Below are 26290 nucleotides of genomic sequence, written 5' to 3' on the forward strand. Positions count from 1 at the left end.
TCCATGTTTGGTCAGAAAATGTTTTGCCTATCCTCTGCCTAAAATAACATCCTGGTCTCCAGAACATTATGGAATGGATGTTCTTTGAGATCCATGTGTGAACATGAGAAAGACTTCTACAGAAATTCTTATTAGGAATTGAGGATGAGGGGGGAGGCTGGGGGGGGCGGGGTTGGTTCTCCTCCAGGTCCTCTTTCTGTGTCTCTCCTCTGTGATATAATATGTGCCCTTTGAGATTACCCCAAAACCTGTTCCCTTAACAGATGACTTTGTGTTTGAAATGAGAGTAAAATATTACTGAAGAATTTGTCTTTTAGAAGCCAACTTTTGAGTTTTTGCTCAAATATAACATTCTTATAAAAACTTCCAAACTGTGCTCTGTCTAGATAAAACACTGGCAGTTATTCCTAGGAGTTTTGGGCCTTTGCTGAAGATTTCTGTAGAAGAATGGATAGGAATTTGGGCTGGTAAAATTCCCAGGTCAGGAACAACCCACTTCTCTTCCCTATCCATGGCTTTGATGTTTAAAAAACATCCAGAACAAATGGTCTTTAATCTTTTATCTTTTAATGACTGCAGGAATCCAATTGAAAAAAAATTAGAAAGAAATGAGTACTCTTATACTTCAAGCTGTGCTGGAAATTGGTGTCCTTCAGTCTGCATCTTTTTTCTTCATTGTAAAAATATCCCAACATGCAAAAAATGTCCAGCATAAATAATAATGATAAATGCCATGAAACCGTCACCCAGCTGGAAAAAAAAAAAATGGCAAATACAGGTGACATGCTCTGCGTACTTTCCCTCTCCAGAGGGACCCACAACCCTGAATGAAGTATTTCATCATTCATGTTCACTTCTTTATAGTTTTTCTACATGCCATTGTAGCCCTTGTGAAATGCAGAAGTATGGGGCACCTGGGTGGCTCAGTGGGTTAAGCCTCTGCCTTCGGCTTGGGTCATGGTGTCTCAGGGTCCTGGGATCGGGCTCCGAGTCGGACTCTCTGCTCTGCAGGGAGCCTGCTTCCCCCTCTCTCTTGGCCTGCCATTCTGCCTACTTGTGATCTCTGTCTGTCAAATAAATAAATAAAATCTTCAAAAAAAAAAAAAAAAGAAAGAAATGCGAAGTATTACGTTTGTTTTTCAGCTTTGTATAAGTAGTACCTTTACTCCGTACTAAAGTCATACAAATACACGCTTACATTTTCCAAGCTTTGCTTTGTACCTTTACATCCTTATTCACTGAAGAATTCATTTTTACTTATGTTTTGAGGTAAAGATCCAATTTTTAATTTACTCATATGGATGATTACATGGATAACCATTGTCCTGGTACCCAAAGTCCAATGTCAAATATCAAGTTTCCATATATATGGGATTTTTTTTTTCCTTAGGGCTCTCTCCTGTTGGTTTGCTTACCTCAGCCTTTATATCAACTTATCTTGATTATTGTGCTTTTTTTTAAAGATGACAAATCTTCATTTCAGGTGTGATGTGTAGTCATACTTTGTTCTCTTACAGGCGTGTGGCGGTCCTTGGGTCTTCAGTCTTTCACAACTTTTAGAAGCCATTTGTCAAACTAGAAAAAGTCCTGATAAGAGTTTTAGTGGAATAGTATAAAATTTATAGATACGTTGGGGAAAATGAACATCTTTCTGATACTGAGTACCCCTGTTCCTGCATATGGCATGTTTCTCCTTTCAGTCATGTTCAATAACGATGTATAATTTTCTTTATGCAGTCCTGTACACCTTTTGTTGGGTTTCTTTCTTGACATGTTATTTTTGATACTGTTGAAAATACCTTTTCAAATTATATTTTCTGATTATCAGTGGTTCCTGGAAGTGATAATTCTTTGTTATTATAATCAGTCATCATGCTGAACTCTTTTGTTAACTCTAATAATTTGCATAATCTTCTAGGTGTCCCAGATGGTGACAATCACCATCTGAGAAAAATGATTCTTTTTCTGTTCCTTTTTATTCTAAACTTTTTTTTTTTCTTGCTCTTTCTATACTGGTTAGTACCTCCAGAACATTTTTTTGTAGAAGAACTGATAGGTGGCTCCTTCATGTCGTTCCTGATTTTAAAGAGAATAATTCTGACATTTTACCGCTAAGTATGGTATTTGCTAGTGATGATTTTATTAGGTCAAAAATTCCTACTTATCCCTAATTTTCAACATTGTTACGATCTCTGCATCTTTAGGTGTAGATCTAGATGTCAGGGACAAAGGAGATAATTCAGAGTCATACTCTCAGTTGACACATAGAGTTTCCTTCCATAAAGTCTAGAAACAGTACAGAATGTGAACTGGACACTCTTGAGAAGGCATACTGTTTCCCAAGTGCCCCACCCTTCAGCTTCCAGTGTGATCCTTTCAGCTTCCATAGCCTTAGTGTTCTCTCACTGGAAAAATCGGGAAGAGAGACCACGAGCATTGAGTTCATCAATCCCATGACCATACTCCAAAAAGAACTCAAGTAACCCAAAGCCTGTCTCGGAAGGTGCTTATCATCCCCAAGTCACTTGGGAGAGATCTACCAACCACTTGTCCAGTCTGAGCTTCGCTCTCCTCCTCAGAAGAGGACATTCTCATTACATCTAAGTTGACACATGGACTAACACTTCATTACATACTAGCTTTCCACTGTTCCCAAATTGGCCTAGTGGCCGTCTGTATTTATAAGACTTGTCCAGTGATTGAGCTCAGGGGACACTTATTTTTAAAATAATTTTTCAGTTCATAATATTGTCACATGTTTCAAAATTCAGAAGATGGAAAAGGCATACATGAAGATGAAGATGCTCCCATTGGTTCCTCTCCGCAGAAGCAATCAGTGTTTTGTTTTTGTTTAATCTAATTGTTTCATTCCAAGCCATTGATTTTTCCAGTAACCTTCAAAGAAGGATCTTTTCTTTCACCATGGATTTATGAGTCCTTCTTCAGCATGTATTAAATTCTAATTCAGGCACTGAACAAATATATTTTCTTAAAGATGTATTTATTTATTTGGGGGGGTGGGGGAAGGGTAGAGGGAGAGGGTCTAAAGCATACTCAGTCCTGAGGACAGAGCCCAGTGTGGGGCTCAATCTCACAACCCTGAGATCATGACCTGAGCTGAAAACCAAGAGCCGGTCCTCAACCAATGAACCACCTGGGCACCCCAGTGTTATCTGTTTGTTGTGTATTCTTCCAAAGATTATCTGTGCATATACAGGCCAGTAATTAATAGAGACACATTCATTTTTGGCCCTGTTTTTACCCAAATGGTAAGGTAGAAAAATGGGACTTGACAATCCCCCTGGTAACTGAGTTAATTAATGCTGTCATGCTGTGTCTGAGTCCAAGCAAGGACTGTACGGCTTCCCTTCATGTGGTCAAACAACTAAATTTTACATCCTGTGAGAACCTTTTAGGCAATACCGACAGAACTGGTGTGTCCTTTTGCAGTTACGATTTGGTCGCAAATCTGGAATATTTTAAAGACCAAAGCATGATTTTTTTGAACTGTGTGTATAAGTGGTGATGAGCTGTAATAACTTCCACAGTAGACCTTGCTCTGTATATTCTTTGACTCCCTGCTTTTTGTTACTTTATGAACATTTTAAAGTTCTGAAGACATTGCCAGATTGCTTTCCTTTCCATCCTACATTTCTGCATCTGAGAGCTTGGATGCGCCAGGCATCATGGTAGGTGGTGAGCAGTGTTGTCACGGCTCTGACCGATAATGGAGCTGACAGTTTGGACTACTGGAGAGACAGGTGTTAACCGAAGGGTCTCACTCTTGGATACATGTGTGGGGGGACAATTGTAAGCATGGTGAGTGTTAGATGGGAAAAAGACAGGGGCCGTGAGAGCATAAAACGGGGGTCCCAGCCTTGTCTGATGAGTCCGAGAAAGCTCCTCTGAGGAATTGTCTTTGTGTCTGAGATGTGAAAATGTAAGTAGGAATTAACTAAATATATCTGTGGAAGCATCGGTGAAATAAAGAAATACAAATTTAAATAACTAATTATTATATATATTAAAGTTGTCTAAACATATGTATAAAACTCAATGCCAAAAAGTATGTGGAGAAAGGTAGTCATTCCTCTTAGGATATAATTTGGCATATTTATTAAGAATTATTAATTATTCTTAATAAATTATTAAGAATTATAAAAATGTCCATATTCCAAATGCCTGGATGGCTTATTCGGTTAAGCGTCTGCCTTTGGCTCAGATCCCGATCCCAGGGTCGTTGGATCAAGTCCCACATCAGGCTCCTTGCTCAGCGGGGAACCTGCTTCTCCCTTTGCCTGCTGCCCCTCTGCCTCCCACTTGTGTGTCTGCTTGCTCTCTCTCTTTCTCTGACAAATAAATAAAATCTTTAAAAAAAAAAAAATGTCCATATTCAGTCATAGGGAGAAACCAAGTATCCAAACCAAATAATTTAAACCTGGCTGTGGAAAACAGAAACAGGTGTCCTTATCGTGCAGGCATCTGAGACTGCACTTGTGAGCGAGGCCTTGGACCAGACCGGGGAATGTTGCACGAAGCTCAACGGTCTTGGGGGTCTCTAGTTTGAAGTCTGTGAGTGGCATCTCTCCACCTGTGAGTCTGTAGCTAGTGAAAGTGTTCCACACAGAATCTGTTCTCATCCACTTTACTAGAATCATGAGGGGGGAAAGTAGGTAACGAGAGTTTAAAGTGATGATTTTTCTTCTGATAAAGGCATTTCTGAATCTTCATGCAACCTTGAAAGAGTATTCTCTGGGCCATTTTATTAAATCTGAATTTTTTTTTAAGATTTTATTTCTTTATTTGACACAGAGAGAGAGATCGCAAGTAGGCGGAATGGTAGGCTCCCCACTGAGCAGAGATCCCAGGACAGATCCCAGGACCCCTGGGATCATGACCTAAAGCCGAAGGCAGAGGCTTTAACCCACTGAGCCACCCAGGCACCCCTTAAATCTGAATTTTTGTCAGCAAACCATGTAATCCTGCCAACGTAGTCTTTAGAACTCTGAAAAACAATCAGAATTAACACACTTTTATTGTTGCCACACCTCAGACTTACTTCTGATATAAATGAAAGAATCTTCTATTGCAATAGACAGGTGTGAGCTGAGATTCTTACAATGTGCCAAAGTATGAGAATTGTGAGCACAATGAAAATCTGGAAGACTCTTGAGTCCTCCTTCATTGCTGTTTCCTTTTACCTCCCCTATTGTGAAAGCAATTTTCTCAAGTCCTAGAATTCAGAAGGTTTAAATCTGACACATTTTAAATAATAATTGTTTCCACAGCCAGGGGAGATTTTCTGTTAACCAAGTTCTGCCTGTTATTAGGGAAGAATTTATTTTTTTTCTTCCATTATACTCATGTTTTTTGAAGCTTAACCAGAATAATCCCCTTCGAGCAAAGACTGTTGTTACAAATGCCACAGTAGCAACAATGCATTTCTTAGGGTTTGGTTTTGTTTTTTAAGATGGAAAAATCACTTTATTCAACATTTTTGTGACATAGATTCAGAATTAAAAGTGTGTATGTGTGTAAGAGAGATTGTTGCCAGACTCCAAAAATAATTTCTTCTCAATATAGGTAAAGACCTCCGTGATTTTAAAACAGAACTAATTACATAAAAACCTGAGTTACCCGAGGAAATTAAAATAAAGGTGGAAAAGAATTTTCTTCTGAGAAAAAGGTGGTGAAGAGCGACCCATTCCCAGGAGCAGCGTGGCGGCTGCCTTGGGCTGTTTCCCATTCAGAAGGTCCCGCCCCCTTCCCCGGACCTCCCCTCCCCCAGAGTCCAATCAAAGGATTAGCCTACAGGTTTGGAAACAACAGCAGCTTGAGTTGATTTCCCACCCCCCTTCTTGTGTTTAAATGCAGGAGCTAGAGAAGTCTTTGGGCGACTGGATTCAGAACTTGAAAGAACTTCACACTATGAAGACAGACTTAACCCGGCACATTCTTGTGGACGACGTGATGGTTTTGAAGGAGCAAACAGAGCATTTGCACAGACAATGGGAGGACCTCTGCTTAAGAGTAAGTCAGTTAACTGCAGGGCATGGCTGTTGTAGAGTTTATTGAAATGTCTCGGAAAGGGACTTAATTTCATTGAACCGGAGGCCCTTTTCAGCTGGAGCCCAGGCTGGCTGCTGTTCCTTTAGAAGGCAGCACTGGAGTAACAGATTGGCCCCTTTGTTTCTCCAGGGCTCCATGCTGGTACTTTGTAACACTTCTAATAAGGTTTTTTAAAAACTCACTTTAAATGGGGGGAAGGGGGAATTGCAAGGACAAGCAGCGGTGAGCACTCTGCTGTTTGTTAGGTCGATGACGAGTCCCCCATCGGGATATTAGAATCTGGACTTCAGCAAAGAGGTCTCCTCCTGGCCTTAGAGCAGAGTCTTTGCGGTATCTCACTGGGCCCAACAAACAGCAGGCATCTTCTTTGGTGCCCCACAGAGGGGTGTTTTATCTGAGAATTCAGGGTTCACGTGCAGCCCGATGTTTCTTTCCAGTAGCTGGCTTTTCTCAAAACTCTAAAAGAAATGATCAGCAGCTTCACTTAGTATCTCAATAGATCCCTTCTACTTGTTAAAAATGAGATCGTTGTTATAGACCCATATGGTACATGTTTGTGACAGATGGAAACTAAAGGTTTACAAATAGATCTTTGTTTTAAGAACATGGAATTCTAAGAAAAATGAATTCCTTAATCTCATTTTTGTGAACTGTGAAGAGATAATTAAAAGTTGAGATTTTTTTTTTTAAAGTTGAAATACAGATGTTTTTGAGTGCATTTTAATCAGGTAAATCATTTTCCCTTTTTGGCATTAGTATTTAATATTCATAATGAACTGTAATTGTAAATGGACTCTTAGAATCTTTATTAATGTTTTACGTAAAAGAACATATTTAGGATATGTGAAAAGTATCCTGGAAGGAAGGTAGAAGCAGAGACTGGGGCCCAGATGTTCCTCATTGTTACCATTAGGAAACCAATCAGGGTGACACTGGCCGAAATGCCAGGATTTTAAAAAGCTAAGATAAACAGATGCCCTGAGGAATGAAACACAAGACTTGTGTTTTGGTTTTTTGTTATTGTTTTTGTTTTTTAGGGCTAGTTCTTTGAGCCTTCTGAACGCATTTGGTTGGTGGATGTAAGTCTTAGGTATTTTTGTCTACCTCTGAAAAGGTCACTGTTTCCTTATCCATAGTAGGAAAGCCTCTGGGAGTTAACACCTTAATTTCCCCATCTGTAAAGTAGGGGGTTAAAACTTCATCAGAATTCTTTTAACTCGAAGATTCTAAAGATTTTTTTAGAGCTGAGAATACTTTTGTATATTTAGAAAGGCTGTTTGCATTCTTTTTATTTAAGTTCTACATTTGAACCTTTTAAGGAGGGAAGAGCCTTTGTGGAAGCCCACGTAGGGGTTACTCGTGCGTAATGGACTCTTGGTTATTTGGGTCAGCCTACTTCCTACAGAAGAGTATTTGGTTCCATTTCCATAGTTTCCATCCAAAGCCATAGTGCATAATGGGAAGGTAGATTAAATAAGCAATATGCATTTGGGTTTTTGTTTGTTTGTTTAAAGATTGGTTGATGTCAGAAAGAGAGAGTGCACAACCAGGGGGAGAGGCAGGCTCCCTACTAAGCGGGGAGCCCGATGTGGGGCTCAATCTCAGGACCCTGGGATCATGACCTGAGCCAAGGGCAGATACTTAGCTGACTGAGCCCCTGTTTTGCTTTATTTTTGAAATTTACCACTAAAATATTGAAATAACCAATTTTGTAGTCCATTTGCATTACAAATGTTAGATTTATGTTATGATCTAGATAATAGTTTTTAAGTTAAATAGGCAGGACATTGGTCTTAAATAGGAATTAGGACTTGATTGTTTTTAAATAGGTAAAAAGATTTGGGTCATAAAACTTTAAATGAGCATGTAGCAAGCCATCAATAAATGTATGTTGAGGGGTGCCTGGGTGGCTCAGTGGGTTAAAGCCTTTGCCTTCAGGTCAGGTCATGGTTTCAGGGTCCTGGGATTGAGCCCCACATCTGGCTCTCTGCTCCACAGGGAGCCTACTTCCTCCTCTCTCTCTGCTTCCCTCTCTGCCTACTTATAATCTCTCCCTACCAAATAAATAAATAAAATCTTTTTTTTTTTTAAGTATGTTGAAAGAACAGGGATTAGAAGAAATTCGGTTTTTTGTTTTTTTTAAGATTTTATTTATTTATTTGATAGAGATCACAAGTAGGCAGAGAGGCAGGCAGAGAGAGGAAAGGAAGCAGGCTCCCTGCTGAGCAGAGAGCCCGATGTGGGGCTCGATCCCAGGACCCTGGGATCATGACCTGAGCCAAAGGCAGAGGCCTGACCCACTGAGCCACCCAGGGGCCCCTGAGGTGATGTTTTAATGTATTTATCTAACCTTCCCTGTTTCTAATTTTTTTTTTTTTTTTTTTAAAGTTTTTTTTTTTTTTTTTTTTCAAGATTTTATTTATTTATTTGTAAGAGACAGAGAGAGAGTGAGAGCAAGCACAGGCAGACAGAGTGGAAGGCAGAGTCAGAGGGAGAAGCAGGCTCCCTGCGGAGCAAGGAGCCCGATGTGGGACTCGATCCCAGGACGCTGGGATCATGACCTGAGCCAAAGGCAGCTGCTTAACCAACTGAGCCACCCAGGCGTCCCCCTGTTTCTAATTTTTAACAGAACCTGGTAATAATAGATATGCATTGGATAAAGCTGAATTCTTTGAGTCAGTTACATTTCAGACACGGTCTTTATTTTGTTGCTTTTTCTGGCATTTATCAAAGGTATAGCTATCCATATTGAACCCCTAGGTGTTAGGTAAACAGTGATTTAAGTCTGTAGGGTTACTGATGAAGATGAATGAAATTCATACTCTTTTTAATGAGGGGAAGGGAAAGGAAATGCTTTCCTTCCTGCCTGTATTCAGCTTCCAAATACATTTTCATTTCCAGGTGGCTATACGCAAACAGGAGATTGAAGACAAACTCAACTCATGGGTTGTGTTCAGTGAAAAAAATAAAGAGATGTGCGCATGGCTGGTGCAGATGGAAAACAAAATTCTGCAGATTGCAGATATTGGTATTGAAGAAATGATTGAGAAGTTACAGAAGGTAAGCAGGAGTACCCCCAGGGTAGGAGTCACCACTGCTTCGGAATTTTCCGCCTTCCCTCACAGGCTCAGAGTGGCATAACGTTACAGATCTAGTTCTAATACCCTTGCAGAACTATGAGAGCCGTTCTCACTGTCTTGTTCCTTCTCAAGAAAAGCTGATAAGTGAGGATCCCAGAGAGACGGGAGATGTGGGACCGTTCGGGTGAGAGAAGGTGCTTGCTGGGCTTTCTCTCGGGAAGTCTGGCTCTCTGAGTTCACACCCGCAGCGTGTGTCACAACCAGACTTCTCTGCTTGTTGCTGTGAAGGCTTGTTCCTCGCCAAAAGGGCGGGGCCAGCAGCAACTGGGCTTATAATTCTGAAAGGGCCACCAGGCACCACAGGGAAAGGCAGAAAGAGCCTTCTTGGGGCACCTGGGCGGATTAGTCCATTGGGCATCTGCCATCGCCTCAGAGCGTGATCCCAGGGTCCTGGGATCGAGGCCTACGCTGGGCTCCCTGCTTAGCAGGGGAGTCTGCTTCTCCTTCTGCCTCTGCCCAGGCTCAGGTGCTCTCGCTCACTCACTCTCTCAAATAAATAAAATCTTTAAAAAGGGGGGCTGCCGTTCTTGGTGCAGTCATCCAAAAGGGCCCTTAGTGATATTATAGGCTAATTTAGTTACACTCCATTGCCCTCAGTGACCTAGTAGGTTAGATTTGAACAAATCTGGGAGGGGAAACCAGGGCTACTGAATGAAGAAAGTAACTACTGGGGGCACCTGGCAGCTCAGGTCTTGATCTCATGGCACGGAGCCTACTTTCAAAACCAAACCAAACAAAACCCGTAATGACTGCCTTCTATATTACACATGTGCCAAGTGGGCGTGGTTTAACTGTAGCTACTCACTGACAAGTTGCATTCACAGGTGTGAGAAGTTTTTGGAACTTTTTCTTTTAAGAGGCAGCTGTATGCTTGTAATTGGCAAAGAAATGAGTTTTTAGTAGTAACTGAAGCTTTGTGTTTTGGTGCTGTTGCCAGGACTGCATGGAAGAAATAAACTTGTTTAGTGAAAACAAGTTACAGTTGAAGCACATGGGTGAGCAGCTGAGGAAGGCCAGCAACAAGACAAGAGCGGCTGAGATCGAGGATAAGCTCAACAAAGTCAGTGACCGCTGGCAGCATCTCTTTGATGTCATCGGATCAAGGTGAGAAATGGCCTACGAGTCATTCTTCTTTCCTAGGTGCAGTGATTACTTCACAGATGGAGAAACTCAGCTCAGTCTTCCCCTAAGACAATCCAGCCATTTCATAAGCTTAGAGAGAAAGGCAAAATTTGGTAAAAATGAGTGGAAATTCTTATCTCAACATTTTAGGAAGATCGTATTTTAGCACATGACCTTTTAATATTTTTTTCAGCTTAAAATTTCATACCAAGTTAGGTTTCAGCGAGAGTTGGAAATTTAATATGGGAAGAGATCCTTGAAGAGGTTCCGTTTAGAAATTTTAACTCTGCTTGAGGATTTGCACATCCCCCCAAATAAAATTATGCCTGCCTGTTGCTTCTGCTATGTGGCAAATGAAATAGGTCAGGACCCGGGCCTGATTCCTAGATGCTGGTCTGCAGGTTCCTGACCATCCTCCCTGCGGGGCTTTGGCCCACTCAAGCCAGGGGTCCTCCATATGTATGTGCTCAGTGCACCAGGCCCCGCTGGACATCTGGGCCTAAGATGTGGATTGGAGAGACATGTCTGTGGCCACAAATCAAAGTTAAATTCTCTAGTACAACCTTATCGGAAATAAGACCAGTAATTTTATCTCCCTTCACAAAGTAATGAAGATGATGCCACCCCAAGCTTTTAAAGGCCTTTTGTCTTCAAATTCTCTCCAAAGACAGACCCCAACCAAAGTGTTTTTTACGGGCAACCTGACATACAAAGAAGAGGGTCACTCAGTTCTGGGACCACTCACGTGGTTCTGTGTTTACACCAGCCGGATGAGTCTTTCTCCTAACATACAAAGTGGAATACACAGGAGAACCTGTAAGGAGAGTGAAGAATTAGGGAGTAATGAAAATAAGATACTCTTAATAATTTGGCATTTATTTCCTTGACCTCATTGTTACTGTAAACCCTAAGTGAACCCAATTCAATCAGCAAGGGCGCCAGGTTAAGTGCTGTGAGAATTTACTGACAGGAAGTAAGATGGGTCAATTATGTTAATGGGAGCAGCTGTAAAGCCAAGTGGTCTGAGAGCTCAGAGCTCTTCTTTCTGGAGTGGGGGTGGGGATTAGGAAGAGCCTTACAGAAGAGAGGTGTTACCAGATGGTCCTGCGCGAGAGGTTGGGATCCTTGAATGTTACTGGTAGCACCGATAGACATGTGTTGTGAGCAGAAAGGTACAGAGTTGGGCATCTGGGTGACTCTGACGCTTAAGCGTCTGCCTTTGGCTCAGGTCATGATCCCGGGTTCCTGGGATCGAGCCCCTCCAACTCTCTCTGCCCCTCCCCCTGCTCATGCTCTTGCCTGCTCTCTCAGATAAACGTAAAATATTTTTTTTAAAAAGGTACACCAGGGCACCTGAGTGGCTCAATCTGTTAAGCATCTGCCTTCAGCTCAGGTCATGATCCTGAGGTCCAGAGATCAAGTCCCACATCAGGATCCCTGCTCAGTGGGAGTTTGCTTCTCCCTCTGCCTCTTCCCTGCTTGTGCTTTCTGTTTCTCGCTCACCTTCTCTCTCAAAATAAATTTTTTAAAAATCTTAAAAAAAAAAAAAAAGGTACAGAGATAGGGCAGCATGGAAATCTTCCAGGAAATGATGAGAAGCTCTGTGGGTTCAAATAGAGGAGAACAAGCCGAAGAGGTGGGTTGGGGCTAAAGCTTAGAAGATCTTCAAACTCAGCTGAAGACTGGGCCTCGTAAGTCAAGTCTGACTCATTCATGGTTCTCTAGCAGTTGAAGGCCTGCTGTAGACAAATATTAGGGTGATTTGCCTGGCAGCATAGGCTGGGCTGAATTTGACTTCTTTTTGTGCCAGTTGGAAGAAAAAAAAAAAAATCCATGGCGGTAACCCAAATAAGGATTAAGAGCGCAGGTTTTGAGCGCATGTCCTGACTTCTCACTTACTTACAGCAGAAACTTGAGTCGTACCTAACCCTTCTAAGCCTCGGTTTACAAATCTGCAGAAAGTGTCTAACAGCACCGCTGTGAGGGTAAATGGCATGTCTCGCGTGTGGCGCAGGACCAGCGTGTGGGAGCCAGTATTTACTGAGTGGCTGTTATCACTGTCCTTGTTCAGACTCTAAGACAAAGTACCACGTCTGTTGAATGGGAGGAGGAGTCCCTCATTTGTGTCTAATACTGAGCGATCTCTCCTCCGTGAGACCAGTGTCTTGGACTGTCTTATTTCCAGCGCTTAGAACTGTGCCTCGGATGCTTGTTGAAATGAACATTCCAGTGCATGAGAATGTGATCGTTTCTGTTGGATGAATTGTGTCTAGTACATCGTTGTTGACCTTGTCCTTATGTCCTAAGTTGTCTTGGGCACCTGGCACTGATGGAGGGTATGAGGACATCAGACCTATTTATGGCTCATCAGGAGGAAGGTCTAGATTATGCTTCCTGAAGACTAGAGTCACAGGCTGTTCTTAATCATTCATGCTTTGGTTCTCTGTAACTTTGGAGTTTAATAGACTCTTTGCTTTTCCTCTCTTCTCACTGGCTGCCTGTCTTCAGCCAGTTCTTTGGTGGGAAAGAGATAAAACAGCAAGTGAAATTTCATTAGTCATCTTTGAGGGAGCAATTGGCAAAGTAAGGAGTTGAAATAATAGGAAATATATTGGCTGCCAGCTATATTCTTGACCATGTGCTTTTTATGTACGATTGCACGTAGTCCTCTTTGTAATTCTGAAAGGTAAACACCGTTAGCCCATTTTATAGATAAGGAAACTAAGACACTGAAGATAAGTAACTTGCCCATACTTACATAGCTTCAACCCATAGTTGGTATTGCCTCCCTGCTACCCCAGACTCTTCTGGTTTATAATGAGTAGAGTGAATGAGAGCCTAATCTCTCAAAACTGAAAATGGAGTAACTTGTCTTACCTTAAAGCAAAAAGCAGGTGAGACAAATGGCTGAGAGCCTAAGAAACTCCGAGCTGAGTTTGCCCTTCAGGTGAATTTGTGGATTGAGGCAGCGAGCTGGGACCTGCTGTCAATCAGCCTCATGTAGAATTAGCTGCTTGTCTGATCTCTGACACTGATTACATGTTGGGTCCTACGCAGAGGCATCGCCACTGGGGAAGAGGGTTGGGGGCCCAGGCTGCAGAATTTAGGTTTGAGCGGTGCCAAGCCAAACCTGTAGCCCTGCAGGATGCACAGGCCATTAGCCCACAGAATTCTGGACACCATTTCACCGTCCCTCTCCTGCTCACGGTGTTCTGCTTCACCCCCGTAGCTGCCGAAGCATTTCGTAAGTAAGATTTGGAGGGAAACCCTGCATAGGTAAAGAGCCTTATGACCTCAGGACTTTAAGTCCAAGCATTTAACTTCAAAGTTTAGAATGGTGTTTAAAAGTCTATGACCTTAGGGTGCCTGAGTGGCTCAGTGGGTTAAGCCTCTGCCTTCGACTCAGGTCATGAACTCCGGGATGGAGATCAGAATCATAGGATTGAGCCCCTCATCGGGCTCTCTGCTCAGTGGGGAGCCTGCTTCCCTTCCTCTCTCTCTGCCTGCCTCTCCACCTCCTTGTGATCTCTGTCTGTCAAATAAATAAATAAAATCTTTAAAAAAAAAAAAAGTCTGTGACCTCAGTAAGTCAGGTTTAATCATTGAAAAAGAAAAAAATGAGGTTTATTTAAAGGCCTGTTTTGGGCATGTTCTCAGCAAAATAGAGGTAAATTTCAGAAGACTTGGTAAAATATTGAGATAGGGTTACCTAAAAACATTGAATTTCTGACCTCTTCAAGTAGTAGGCTTCGTGATGGGATGGATAGAGGAGAAACCAGTGTTGTTTGTTTTGGAAGTCAGCTTCCTTGTATAAATCCTTTTCCTTCTCGCCACAGTCCTGCGAGGGCACTATCTTCGATTTTAGCGAGAGGCACACTGCAGGTCATAGAGGGTAAATTACTGACCCCAGGGCAGAGGGGATTCTGCTGCACAGGGTTGGGATGGCACCAGGGGCGGGCTGTCGTGCTCCACCGTGCACCCCACCTGGGCTCCTTTGAGACCTGGCCTTTTCGAGGTGGATTATTCGAATTTTTTCTAAAATGTAGAACTCAGTGTGGAATGTACTTGTCTACTCCAGAGCAGTGAGTTCTCAAACTTAAACATGCAACAGAATATAGTGGCTCATGAAAACCTGGGTTGCTGGGCTCAGAGCTTCAGATTTTTTAAGTCTGGGTGGGGCTGAGAATGAGCATTTCTCCCAAGTGCCCGGGTACTGGCCACAGCGCTGGTCAGGGCAACAGAGAGCTAGAGTGAGCAGCAGGGCAAAGTGTCACCACGCTGCCCCATGAGTCAGAGATGCTGGACCTGCCACCTGCTACAAACAAGTCTTGGGCCCCCTGTGGGCCCTGGTCTCCTTGTTGATAAACCCTGCATGAGAGCGTAGCAGAGGAAGCAGGACAGTGATGGGTCCGTCCAGCCACACACACTGTTATCCTCTGGCGCGGTTCACCATGGTTGTATGTAACAGACGAGCAGGGCAAGCTCAGACCCAGACCACAGTTCTTCCTCTCCTTGTAAAGTGTTCTTCAGCTTTTATAAAATCAAAGCAGAGAGCCGGAGGGCTGCAGTTCCAAAATAACCGACTAATCAAAGGGAGCTGGGGAGCCTTTGTCAGTCTTAATGCTGATTCCTCACATACAGTTACATGGGCCCTGGTGTAGACATCAGAATTCACAGTAACTGGCTCTCCCTCAGAATTGCTGCAGGAGCTTCTAGCATTCTCATGGGCCTTGGGCAGCTTGTATTTGTAACATCTCACCACTTTAAAAACATGCTGTTCATGGACGCCTGAGTGGCTCAGCTGGTTAAGCGTCTGCCTTCGGCTCAGGTCATGATCTCAAGGTCCTGGGATCCAGCCCCACTTTGGGGGGTCCCTGCTCAGCAGGAAGCCTGCTCTCCCGTTCCCCCTGCCTGCTGCTCTCCCTGCTTGTGCTCACTTGAGGTCTGTCAAATAAATAAATAAAAATCTTTTTTAAAAATGCTATTCATTTCATCAACAGAAGGGCCATTTGTTTTGGGGGGAGGGGTTGTTTGGGGCGGGGAGAGGGTTTTTTTTTGGTTTTTTTTTAAGATTTTATTTTATTTTAGAGAGAATATGAGTTGGGGAAGGAGCAGAGGGAGAGGGACAAGGAGACTCTGCACTGAAGCAGAGCCCAGCGCAGGGCTGGATCCCATAACCCTGAGATCATGACCTAAGCCAAAACCAAGAGTTGGACACCCAACCAAGCCACTCAGACCCCCAGAAAGGCCACTGGAAGCACTGTATATTTTTTGGCAAATGGTGTGATTATTCTAGAACCCAATCTGATCTGAAGACCAATATTAATTATATGCTGCTATGCTTAATGGACAAACTAAATGAAGAAAGATAACTTTTTTTTTTCTTTTTAATTGAAGCTATAGGGGCACCAGGCTTGGCTCATTGGGTAGAGCTTGCAACTCTTGATCTTGGGGTTGTAAGTTCAAGCCCCATAGAGGGGGCAGAGGCTACCTAAAAATAAAATATTTTAAGGGTTGCCTAGGGTGGCTTAGTTAGTTGAGTGGCTAACTCTTCATTTTGGCTCAGGTCACCATCTCCGTGTCGTGCTATAAGCCCCGTGTCGCCGGGCTCTGCACTCAGCGCGGAGTCTGCTGGCCCCTTTCCCTTTGCTCCTTCCCCCACTCCATTTGCACGCCAGCTCTCTCTCAGCTAAATAAAATCTCGTTTAAAAAATAAATCTCCGGGGCGCCTGGGTGGCTCAGTGGGTTAAGCCACTGCCTTCGGCTCAGGTCATGATCTCAGGGTCCTGGGATCGAGTCCCGCATCGGGCTCTCTGCTCAGCGGGGAGCCTGCTTCCTCCTCTCTCTCTCTCTGCCTGCTTCTCTGCCTATTTGTGATGTCTCTCTGTCAAATAAATTTAAAAAAAAAAAATCTTAAAAAAAAAAATAAATAAATAAATAAATAAATAAATAAATCTCCTGGGCGCCTGGGTGGCTCAGAGGGTTAAGCCGCTGCCTTCGGCTCAGGTCATGATCTCAGAGTCCTGGGATCGAGTCCCGCATCGGGCTCTCTGCTCAGCAGCAGAGAGCCTGCTTCCCTCTCTTTCTCTCTGCCTGCCTCTCCATCTACTTGTGATTTCTCTCTGTCAAATAAATAAATAAAAATCTTTTTAAAAAAAAAATAAATAAATAAAATAAAAAATAAATCTCCTTAAAATTTTTGTTTAAAATTTATTATAGCTATTAGCTCCTCCTTCCCAATGCTCTCTTAGATAATATCCTTGAAAACAGACCCCACAAAATGTGAATGCAGGAGAGACCACTAAAGAAGTTCTCAGAACTACCAGCATGTTCGACCCTCCGTTTTATTTTTTTTTTAAGATTTTATTTATTTATTTGACAGAGAGAGATCACACGTAGATGGAGAGGCAGGCAGAGAGAGAGAGAGAGGGAAGCAGGCTCCCTGCTGAGTAAAGAGCTGGATGCGGGACTCGATCCCAGGACCCTGAGATCATGACCTGAGCTGAAGGCAGTGGCTTAACCCACTGAGCCACCCAGGCACCCCTGACCCTCCATTTTAGAGGGGGTAGGTAGGCTACCTATTAGTGGGAGCACTTTGGGCGCAGGATGAGGGACAAAAGATGCCAAGTTCACTTGCTTTAGCCAGCAGAGACCAAAGGTCTGAAAAAAGGATCCTGTCCCCCCCCAACACACACACACCTCCCCAGTGTCCTGCCCTCAGTGGGACTCCTCCCAGAGGAAGACTTCAGTCTGACATTGCTCACCTGTGCCTACGTTGATTTCAGAAACCCAGTAGTTGGACTCCCTAAAAATCCATCTACTTTTGTTTCCCAGAAACTTCTCACCATTCATTAATCACAGCCTTTACTCCGTCCTGTGTAGCAGGAGCCCTGTGGTGACAAGCAAGTGTGTGTCTTTGGCAAGTCACTCTGGCTGGTTGTGGAGCCTCTTCAGAGACATGGGGCCAGTAGGCCAAGGGGAGTGGAGCCTCTTTTTTAAAGACTCTAGCAGCATGTGTGAATGATCTGGGCAGTGGTATCCGTGCCTAAAACAGATGGGACAGCTAAGTGGAAAGACTTACTCCAGAATGTTTACATGGGGTATTTTTTGGTGTTGACATCATTGATGATTGTAATTTTCTTTGTGCCTATCCGTATTTTCTGATGTTCATTACGGAAAAGGGAACATGGTTTTGTTTTGTTTTGTTTTTTTAATGTAAAAATATGTCATCAATGTTTTTACCTTTCGCCTTCATTTCTCTAAATGGTAGAGACTTGGCACCATTGAGCCAGTGTTGGAAGGAGGGATTTATTCAGACATGCTCCCATAGGATCCCTCCCTATTAGACTAGATAGTTGTCTCAGCATCAGAAGGATCAAGGACATGAAAAGAAACTTTTCAACTAATCATAATTTTCACATTTCACCTTCCAATATGAAAAGCCCCCCTGTTGTATAATAGTAGCAGTTAAAATGTTGTCATTTAAACTTAGCAGTTATTACCATGGCAACTGCGGGTTGGGATCGTTTTTCCGTCCCTTGCAGAATGGGCAGGGAGATGTGTGCCTTTTAAATTGATAAAGTTTTTCATTGCTGTCTTTTTATCTGTATTTTCTCAAGGTTATTTTGGGAGACCAGACAATGCTGCTAGTCATAGAGTTGACTTGCTACAGCCTGATCCAGTAGGACTGGAAGGGCTTAGAGATTTTAGCACAGGGAGAGCCAGATGTGAGATTGGCCTCCCCACTTCCATTTTCCTTCTGACCAGCCTGATCATTGCACCTCTGGAGTATGGGGTTGCTGCTCCTGGAGCCTGCAGAAATGCTTTGCTGAGGGTCGGGGCACTTCCTCGAGGAGACCGCAGCCACCAGTGTGCTCAGGGGACAGTGGCACCCTGCAGCATCAGCAGGTCCAGTGTGCTAGGCTTTGGGGACCGTGTTTAGCAGGTCCCAGGGACAGTTAAGTATGTGAGCACAAGTTAGATGTTGCATTTGGAGGAAGTATTTCTAAATCTGCGCTCCCTGATTTCACTGCTGTAGAATGTGTTCTCTGTCTTTTAAGGTACGGATGTGATAATTACTAAATGTTGGGATTTAGGGACCTATGAAAAATGATTGATATTGTTGAGACTTAAAATAAGGCTGAGTGAGCCTAAAAGGGACTGGGCACAAACCAGCGGTGCTCTGGTAAACAGCCACTTGGGCTCTCCTAGAGAAACCAGGGTTAGGGATGTGGAGAAATTTTCAGAGACATTATGGGAAACCCTGGGAGGAGCTAACAAGGAAAACTGCAAAATTTCTTCCTCTGCCAAGTCTTGAACTCCATTTGTATTATAAGATAGATATACACAGAGATATCCGCCCCCCCCCCCCAAAAAAAAGCAGAGTAATGGACTCAATGAACTCTCTGCCTTCCCTAAACCAAGATGCACAGGGTTAAAAAGGCAGGGCAGAATCCCCCCCCACCCCGAAATTTCTTCAGAAGGACCCAGGAAGGCATTTCTGTTGCACTCAGGGCCTTCCGATTTCACCCTTTTTTTCAAACCTGAAACCAATTTGATTTGAAGACAACAGAAATCCTCTTTTCCACGCCGCAAATGCGAATGTTTCTTCCCTCGGTTTACAGCACTTCATAAATAACCCATAACCAAGATAACACTGTGACTTTCTTCCCCCAGCATCGCAATCCTGTAGCGTCAGAACAAAGACTGTGTGTGTATGTGTGCTCGAGAGAGGAAAGAGTGGAGATATTTGTTTATTGCCAGGGAGAAAACGGAGATTAAAACATGCACTGAGCGGGGAGGCAGGTCGGCTGCCTTCCTGGGGGCGCTGCTTTGTGGCCGGGAGCCTGCGGGAGGGCTGCCGCCGCGGAGGATGCAGAGTACAGGGATGGAGCGGCCGGCTGCAGGGGGAGGGGCTGCCTCGGCCAGGGAGGTGGAGAGGCAGCCGGGAGCTCGGAGCTGCCGCTAACCGGGAGGAATGGTTTTTTCGCATCAACAGTAAGTGCCATTTCAGCCATCAGCGCAGCATATTGTCGAGGGGCGGCTGCTCTGTCTGTGTGTCTCGCTCCCTCGCTCCCTTGCTCCCTCGTGTTGGTTACAATAGGAGTGACCGACGACGACAAGAGATGGTGGCTGTGGAGTGTGTGTGCTCTGCCATTCGGGGGGATGGGTGCTCTCCCGGCTCCGCACGCCTGTGTCTGCAGTCAGTCTTTGACAAGCAGGGGACAGGGGTGATGATGCTATGTGGAAAATGGAAGTCCTCTGGCGACATCAATGCTTCAGAGAGGCGATTAGCTCAAATATCTCGTGATGTCCATGCCCCCCCCCCCATCAGGGCTTCAAGATCTTGGAGTAATCGATTATCTTACCGTAAAGCTGTTCAGTCATTTAAAAAGATGCATGTGTACAGAATCTGTACAGTGTTTTTAAGCAACTGACAGCTGCCCCACAAGTTTGAGTATCTGTTTGCTTTAGCATAAATTCAGATACTTAGACTGTCTCATTTTCCTTAGCATTTTTTTTAAGTTAGGCTGTCCACATTGGCATGGGATTTTTTTTTAATTTATGATGATCTGAGGTCTTCATAGTTTAACTGTAGACCTTTTAGCATGTAGAAAATAGGACTGAAATGTAAATTCTTCAATAGAGATGAATTCGATAATAAAAGCCTCCATCATACATTGTAAGACTTAGGTCTGATACACAGAATGATACTAACCAGACTTGATTTTGTTTGTTTTGGAAACAGAGTAGGGTTCATAAGTATTTTGTTCTGCTCTGTCGCTATTAATATAAAACTTTAATTCACCTTGATGATTTTCTGCACTTCTACCCATAATCCCTGCAAATGATCTTCTAATTTGTAGCTACTCATAGCAAAAACTCTTAATTTTGTTTGTTTCATATGAAAATGTTTCAGTTCTATCCAGATCTTCCCCTAATCTACACAGGTGTAAAATTTTCCCTTTGCACCAAAAAAATGTTGCTTTTCTAATCCTCGGGATTAGAATTCAACTCAGGAAATCGCACTTATTTTTTCCTGGGGAAATATGACTTACTGAACTACACGGGTGAGCAAGGTTGTTGAATGCACCTGGGTAAGAGATAGGGAGCTACAGAAACAAACTGCCGGGGGGGAGGGGGTTGATGTCATGCAATGTCGTGGTTGCTTCCCTGGGCCAATAAGCTGGATTCTGAATGGCTTGCCTTGTTTGCCAACATTAACTCGAGATTTAAATTTGTCCAGGAGCGATATTAACCAGGCCTAGCATGGAGGTTGGTTGCCTGGGTTGGCAAATGACACATACTTCTTGGCCTGGGAAAGGTGATAATTAGATTACAGTATCTGTATAGAATACAATAATACAGACTCCACAGTACAGCTGATGGTTCCTAGAGTAAGTTGTACCGTGATTATCTGAAAAAAATGTGGTTTTTTAAAATTAATTCATTTATTTGATAGAGAAACAACTTGAGAGGGAACACAAGCAGGGGGAGTGGGAGAAGGAGAAGCAGGCTCCCCGATGAGCAGGGAGCCTGATGTGGGGCTCAGTCCTGTGACCCTGGATCATGACCTGAGCCAAAGGCAGATACTTAACGACTGAGCCACCCAGGTGCCCCTGAAAAAAATGTTTTAAATCACAATGTGGTTTTGGATATTACACCTTCTGTCAGAGGGTCAGGACCTGGAAGTAGGTTAAATCCTGATTAGATGAATCTTTCGTAGCTTCCTGGCAACCTCTTGTCTTTTCCTCCTGCCTTCCATTCCTCTTCCATGTGCTCTAAGAGTATGTGTGATCTGTGTGCTTGTTTGTCAGTATTTCACTTGCCCCACAGGGAACCAAGAGTTGGGAACTTATAGGCCTTGTAATGTGGCAGCAAATTGTTCTGTGGCAAGACGGATTGGGGGTGCTCTGACCCTCTATTTCTTTCCTTTAATATATAAATAGCCATGTCTTTTATGAAAATAAATTTGAAGGTAAGCATCATTTACTCATTCAAAAAATACTTATTGAGCACCCCCTATGTTGTATTACGTTGCTGAAATTCGATCTGAATTAGATCATGAGCTCCATGGGAATAAGACCTGTGTTTCAGTTATCTTTTGAACTCTTGGGAATCCACACAGGATCCAACACAAAGCACTGGTTAAATGCCTGTTGAAGTGAATTACAGAAGGGCAGATGTGGGTCCCCAAAGGAGAGCACTTGGTGGATGGCCTTCTGCCTCCCGGGGTACCCGGAAGCAGGAGACTGCACTTCCTGTCATGGTCCCTAACAGCAACAAAAACCATCCCGTGCTTGATCCAAGCTCACGTGCTAACGTGTGCACATTCATGTGTGCAGGTTTACATGAGTTGCCGTGAGGAAAGGGCGGAAGGACAGCAGCTCCGGACCAGGGTACCCAGTTGGAGTCCTGCCCCTGCCATTTAATAAATCACGTGCCGGGGCAGGTTATTTGGTCCCTGTGCCACAGTTACCTCCGCCTGTTGAAGGGGATGCTAACAGTACTGATCTCCAGGCATCGCTGGGAGGATTAAATGAGTCGCTAATAAATGAAGCACCGTGAACCTGGCACAGGTAGATGTGCGCATGTTCATAATCATAAAGTCCGTGAATTGGAAAGTATACCTGATGTAGACATTTAAAAAGAATGGAGTAACAGTAGAAAGTCTTAATTTTATTCACGTACTCCATGGCGGTCCTAAGCGCTCTATTTCGCACACCACTGGCCTGGAGTACCGTAGGGCTGGGGAAGCCAAGTAAATTCCTCCTCCATCTGCTCTGTACTCCCACCCCCCCCCCCTTACTGCACACCTCACCCTGGAGTGACCAGGATTCATGATCACTGCCTCTCTGTGTCTGCACCCAGGTTCTTCTGCCTCTTGCTCCTCCTGTCATTTAAGAAGTTACATTTTAGCCCTTTTCTTTTTTAAAGAAAGAGGCAGGGATACTTAGGATGGAGTAGGGTCAGGTGCCCAATAGAGGGGGAGACAGGAGATCCATGCAGGAGCCGCCAAGCCTGAGCCCCTCTGCCCACCTCTCTGAAGCTCTCAGGGCTAGGCTGCTTCTCCAGCCAGAGCCTTCCCAAAGGGCAGCCCCTTGCAAACTGCATGAAAGACTCCTTATCCCATAGGGCGTGGGGTTCCCAGCTCCTCTGGCATTGTTGGGAGTGTCCTTTCTGGTCCCTAGGCAGTCAGGGTGACAGGATATTGGGGTGAGGAGGGTGTACCTCTAAAGCTGTGGGAACAAAGGCAGGATCTAGGTTACAGCTGCATCCAGGCCTGGCCCCAGATTCTGTTACTTGCTTTTTAATAAATCATCTTGTGGCTTTGAAAGGACCTCCTTGTGGTGTTTGCAGTAGGACTGTAATTTAGAAAAACATACCGCCATGAAAATCATCTCGATCGTGGTTTCTGCGCATTGATCTCTGTTAGGCACTGTGCCAGATAAAATTCATGTGTTTATATCTTACTCAACCCTCTCAGCCACCCAGAAAAGGAAGAGATAACTAGTGTTAACACAGCTTTTCAGATGAGCTTAAACAGAACCAGTATTCAAACTCGGGCCCTGCCCACAAAGTCTGTGCCCTTTACCACCAGACTCCATGAGTCCATGGCCTCCTCCCAAGCCTGCCCACCTCATGGCAGAGTTGAGAATAAACATTTATGAAAGGACTTTGTAAGGTCCAGTGCCCTATAAATGAGCTCTTACTGTAGCATCATGGAATCCCAGTTGGCAGGAATAAGAGCTAGTGTTACACCGAGTGCTTACTCTACACCAGAGACCTTACACACGTCCTTTTGTTTCGGTCTCATGACTACCTGCAAGCTGGCTAATTTTGCAGATAAGAAGGACACTGGGAATCAGGAAGGGTAGGTACCTTGCAGGGGTGCACAGCTCATGGATGGGACAGTGGGACTTAGAGCCAGGTCTGTTCCTGTCCAGAACTCTGGCCTTAACTTGACCCAGATAATAAACACCTCCCTGAAGCTCGAGGGACCTCAGAAGCCTACTAGAGATAAGGATGCCGAAGTAAAGGGATTTTCCCTAAATCCTAAAACTAGCTGCTAATAGAGCTGGAGCTGAAAGTCCCCAGGGTTGATTTGATTGATGGTAGGATGCAAGCAATAAAAGAAATAAGCAAAAATAAAAAATTCAAACACATGCAGTATCATGGAAGTGCTCTGACACATTTATTCTGCAGTGAATGTTCGTCAATACCTCCTGCCTGCCAGGCGGAGTGAGGGTTCTGTCCACGCAGAGGCAACAAGCCCCGTGCAGCCTGGCCCGCTCTCAGGAGCGGTGCAGACGCAACACAGGGCAGGAGGTCCCAGGGAGCACTTGGGCGAGGGGCCCCCAGTGTCTTTGGTGAGCAGTGGTAGATGCTCCAGGAGAAGGGAAGTGGGGGACCAGTGAACACTTGAGGACCTGCAAAGGTCAGGGTGTTAAACTGGTACCCTGGGGTGGGGTGAGGACTGTAAAAGCCTTTGAGCAGGAACAGATCAGACTTACCATCTGGAATGTGCATTTTGGCCACAGAACCACAGCTGGGTAGGGGAGGGGGGCAAAGAGGGTGCTTGGGAGCCATTCACAGGCAGTCCAGGTAGAGGAGATGATGGACACAGGGAATACAGTGCACTCTGGCAACTTTCAGTGCCTCTGCTTCTCTTTCTAGTACTACAGGATGGAGTTCTGACAGCACCTTATAATATGAGTCTTAATAGGTGGGAACTCTGCATTGTAGCTGTTACTCCCAAGTCTCTGGGATTCACTTAGTATCCCATGGATCAGGGTGCCTGGAAGGCTCAGTCGTTTAAGCGTCCAACTCTTGGTTTCCACTCAGGTTATGATCTCATGGGTGGTAAGATCAAGCCCTGTGTTGAACTTCATGGGTGGTAAAATCAAGCCCTGTGTTGAGCTCCATGCTCAGCCGGGAGCCTGCTTGAAGATTCTCTCCCTCTGTCCCTCCCCCACTAGCATTCTCATTCACTTTCTCTCTCTCAAATAAATAAATAATTTTTTAAAAATAATAATGCCACAAGTCACCAGAATAAGCGCTCACTCACTTTAGGATTTCCATGAGGGCAGTTTGTAGAAGAATTTTTTTTTTTTTCCCCAAGATCTGTCAAGGGCATTTCCCCTTGACATCCCGTACGCCAGTGTCCCAGTGAGCTCACCACGCACATGGACTCGGTGTGTGTGTGTTCGATCCGCTCCACACTGTGTAGGAGGCAGATGGCTTAAGACTACATTTGTACATCATCTTTGCCCTCTTTCCCAGCACACTCCTTGTTCCCCTTTTGGTTGATACAGCTGGGCCATAATGGGCTGGGTTTATACATAAAGCTCCCTCAACCCTTAGACCAGACGTGGTGGGCTTTGGCACAGTCATGTTCTGTGCCTGCTCGAGAAGAAAGTCCCCCAAGAAGCAGCATGGGCCAGATGCCACCAAAGGAGCCAGGAATGTAATATCTTTAAACCATTGGGGGACATCCTCGGCTGCTGCAAACTTGGGTATACCCAAGAAAGAAACTGGATAGAAATCAAGTGTGGTTATTTTTTTATTATTTTTAAAGATTTTATTTATTTATAGAGAGCACACATGTGCATGTGGGAGGGAGGGGCAGAGGCAGAGAATGAGTGCAGAGCCTGACAAGGGGCTCAGTCCCACAGCCAAGATCTTGACCTGAGCTGAAACCAAGAGTTGGACACCCAACCGACTGAGCCACCCAGGTGCCCCACATGGGATTCTTTTAATCTTGAGAGAATGAGATAACATCTCCTCTTTCCTCTGGAGCCCTAGAAAAATGTACTGGGTCTCAGGGGATCCCACTTTAGGAATGATAGGACTTCGCATTCGCAGGGGTAGATGAACCCTTAGCCCATTTGAAAATCAACCAGACCATCAGTTTTGTAAAGTGTCACCTATTCTGTGAAAACTCCTGTGACTTGAGACCTGTTTCTGCTATCAAATCAGTGACTGACATAAATTGCTTTTTACGCTGTGACACTTTTGTTAGCACCTTCTTGTTACTGCTAAATGTTGGGCTTTGTGGGTTTTTTTTTTTCTCTTTAACCTCTTTTTTTTTCCCCCACAAATACATTTAGGGTGAAGAAGCTGAAGGAGACCTTTGCTTTTATACAGCAGTTAGACAAAAACATGAGCAACCTTCGTACCTGGTTGGCTCGAATCGAGTCCGAGCTTTCTAAGCCCGTCGTCTATGATGTCTGTGACGATCAAGAGATCCAGAAGAGGCTCGCCGAGCAGCAGGTGAGGAAAGAAAGCCTTTTTAAGAGTATAGGTGTCTGTGATATCTGCTAACTGAAACCCGTATGGACTGTGTCTTTCATTTAGCATGTTCACGTTTCATAATATTGATTCATTGTTTTCCAGAGAAAACTGACCACCTGTCCATGTTCTTATACATGGGAGACCATGTGTTGTGTGCCCATCTTCTGCCCCATGCATCCATCTGTTTGTGAAATGCTTTGAATTATATTTGAGATGTAGGTCTTAGTCTTCATGGTGAATAAGGCGTTTTGTGTATGTATCTTTTTTTTTTTTAAAGATTTTATTTATTTATTTGACAGAGATCACAAGTAGGCAGAGAGAGAGAGAGAGAGAGAGAGGAAGGGAAGCAGGCTCCCTGCTGAGCAGAGAGTCCGATGTGGGGCTCGATCCCAGGACCCTGAGATCATGACCTGAGCTGAAGGCAGAGGCTTAACCCACTGAGCCACCCAGGCGCCCCTGTATATGTATCTTTTTGACTTGGATCTCTGTTGTGATTTGTGAATATAGTTTTAGAAGGCAATGAATTGAAAGAAAAATAAACTTTCTAACCAAGGAAAGTTTTTATGGAACAACAGATCATTTGATAAGAGCTTCCCCCCCCCCCAAAAAAAGGATGTATAAAAAAGAAGATGCTTAGGAAGTCCGTCTTCCAGTCCTCTGTGCCT

The 26290-nt window shown here is 44.1% G+C and overlaps 1 protein-coding gene across 15 annotated transcripts in view; it reads left to right on the forward strand.

Moving 5' to 3' along the window:
- SYNE2 (spectrin repeat containing nuclear envelope protein 2) overlaps positions 1-26290 on the forward strand; it is a 328121-nt gene that overhangs the window by 278975 nt on the left and 22856 nt on the right. For 13 of the 15 annotated variants that reach the window (XM_059182293.1, XM_059182290.1, XM_059182281.1 and 10 more), the window contains 4 exons: positions 5875-6030; positions 8971-9129; positions 10147-10313; positions 25442-25604. In XM_059182293.1, coding sequence (XP_059038276.1) covers positions 5875-6030; positions 8971-9129; positions 10147-10313; positions 25442-25604 — 645 coding nt within the window. Of the gene's footprint in view, positions 1-5874; positions 6031-8970; positions 9130-10146; positions 10314-19083; positions 19329-25441; positions 25605-26290 lie in introns of those variants that run through there. The other 2 variants (XM_059182295.1, XM_059182297.1) reach the window with 2 other exon arrangements.

This window comes from Mustela lutreola, chromosome 7 (assembly GCF_030435805.1).
Source record: "Mustela lutreola isolate mMusLut2 chromosome 7, mMusLut2.pri, whole genome shotgun sequence".
In the NCBI taxonomy this organism is placed as follows: domain Eukaryota; kingdom Metazoa; phylum Chordata; class Mammalia; order Carnivora; family Mustelidae; genus Mustela; species Mustela lutreola.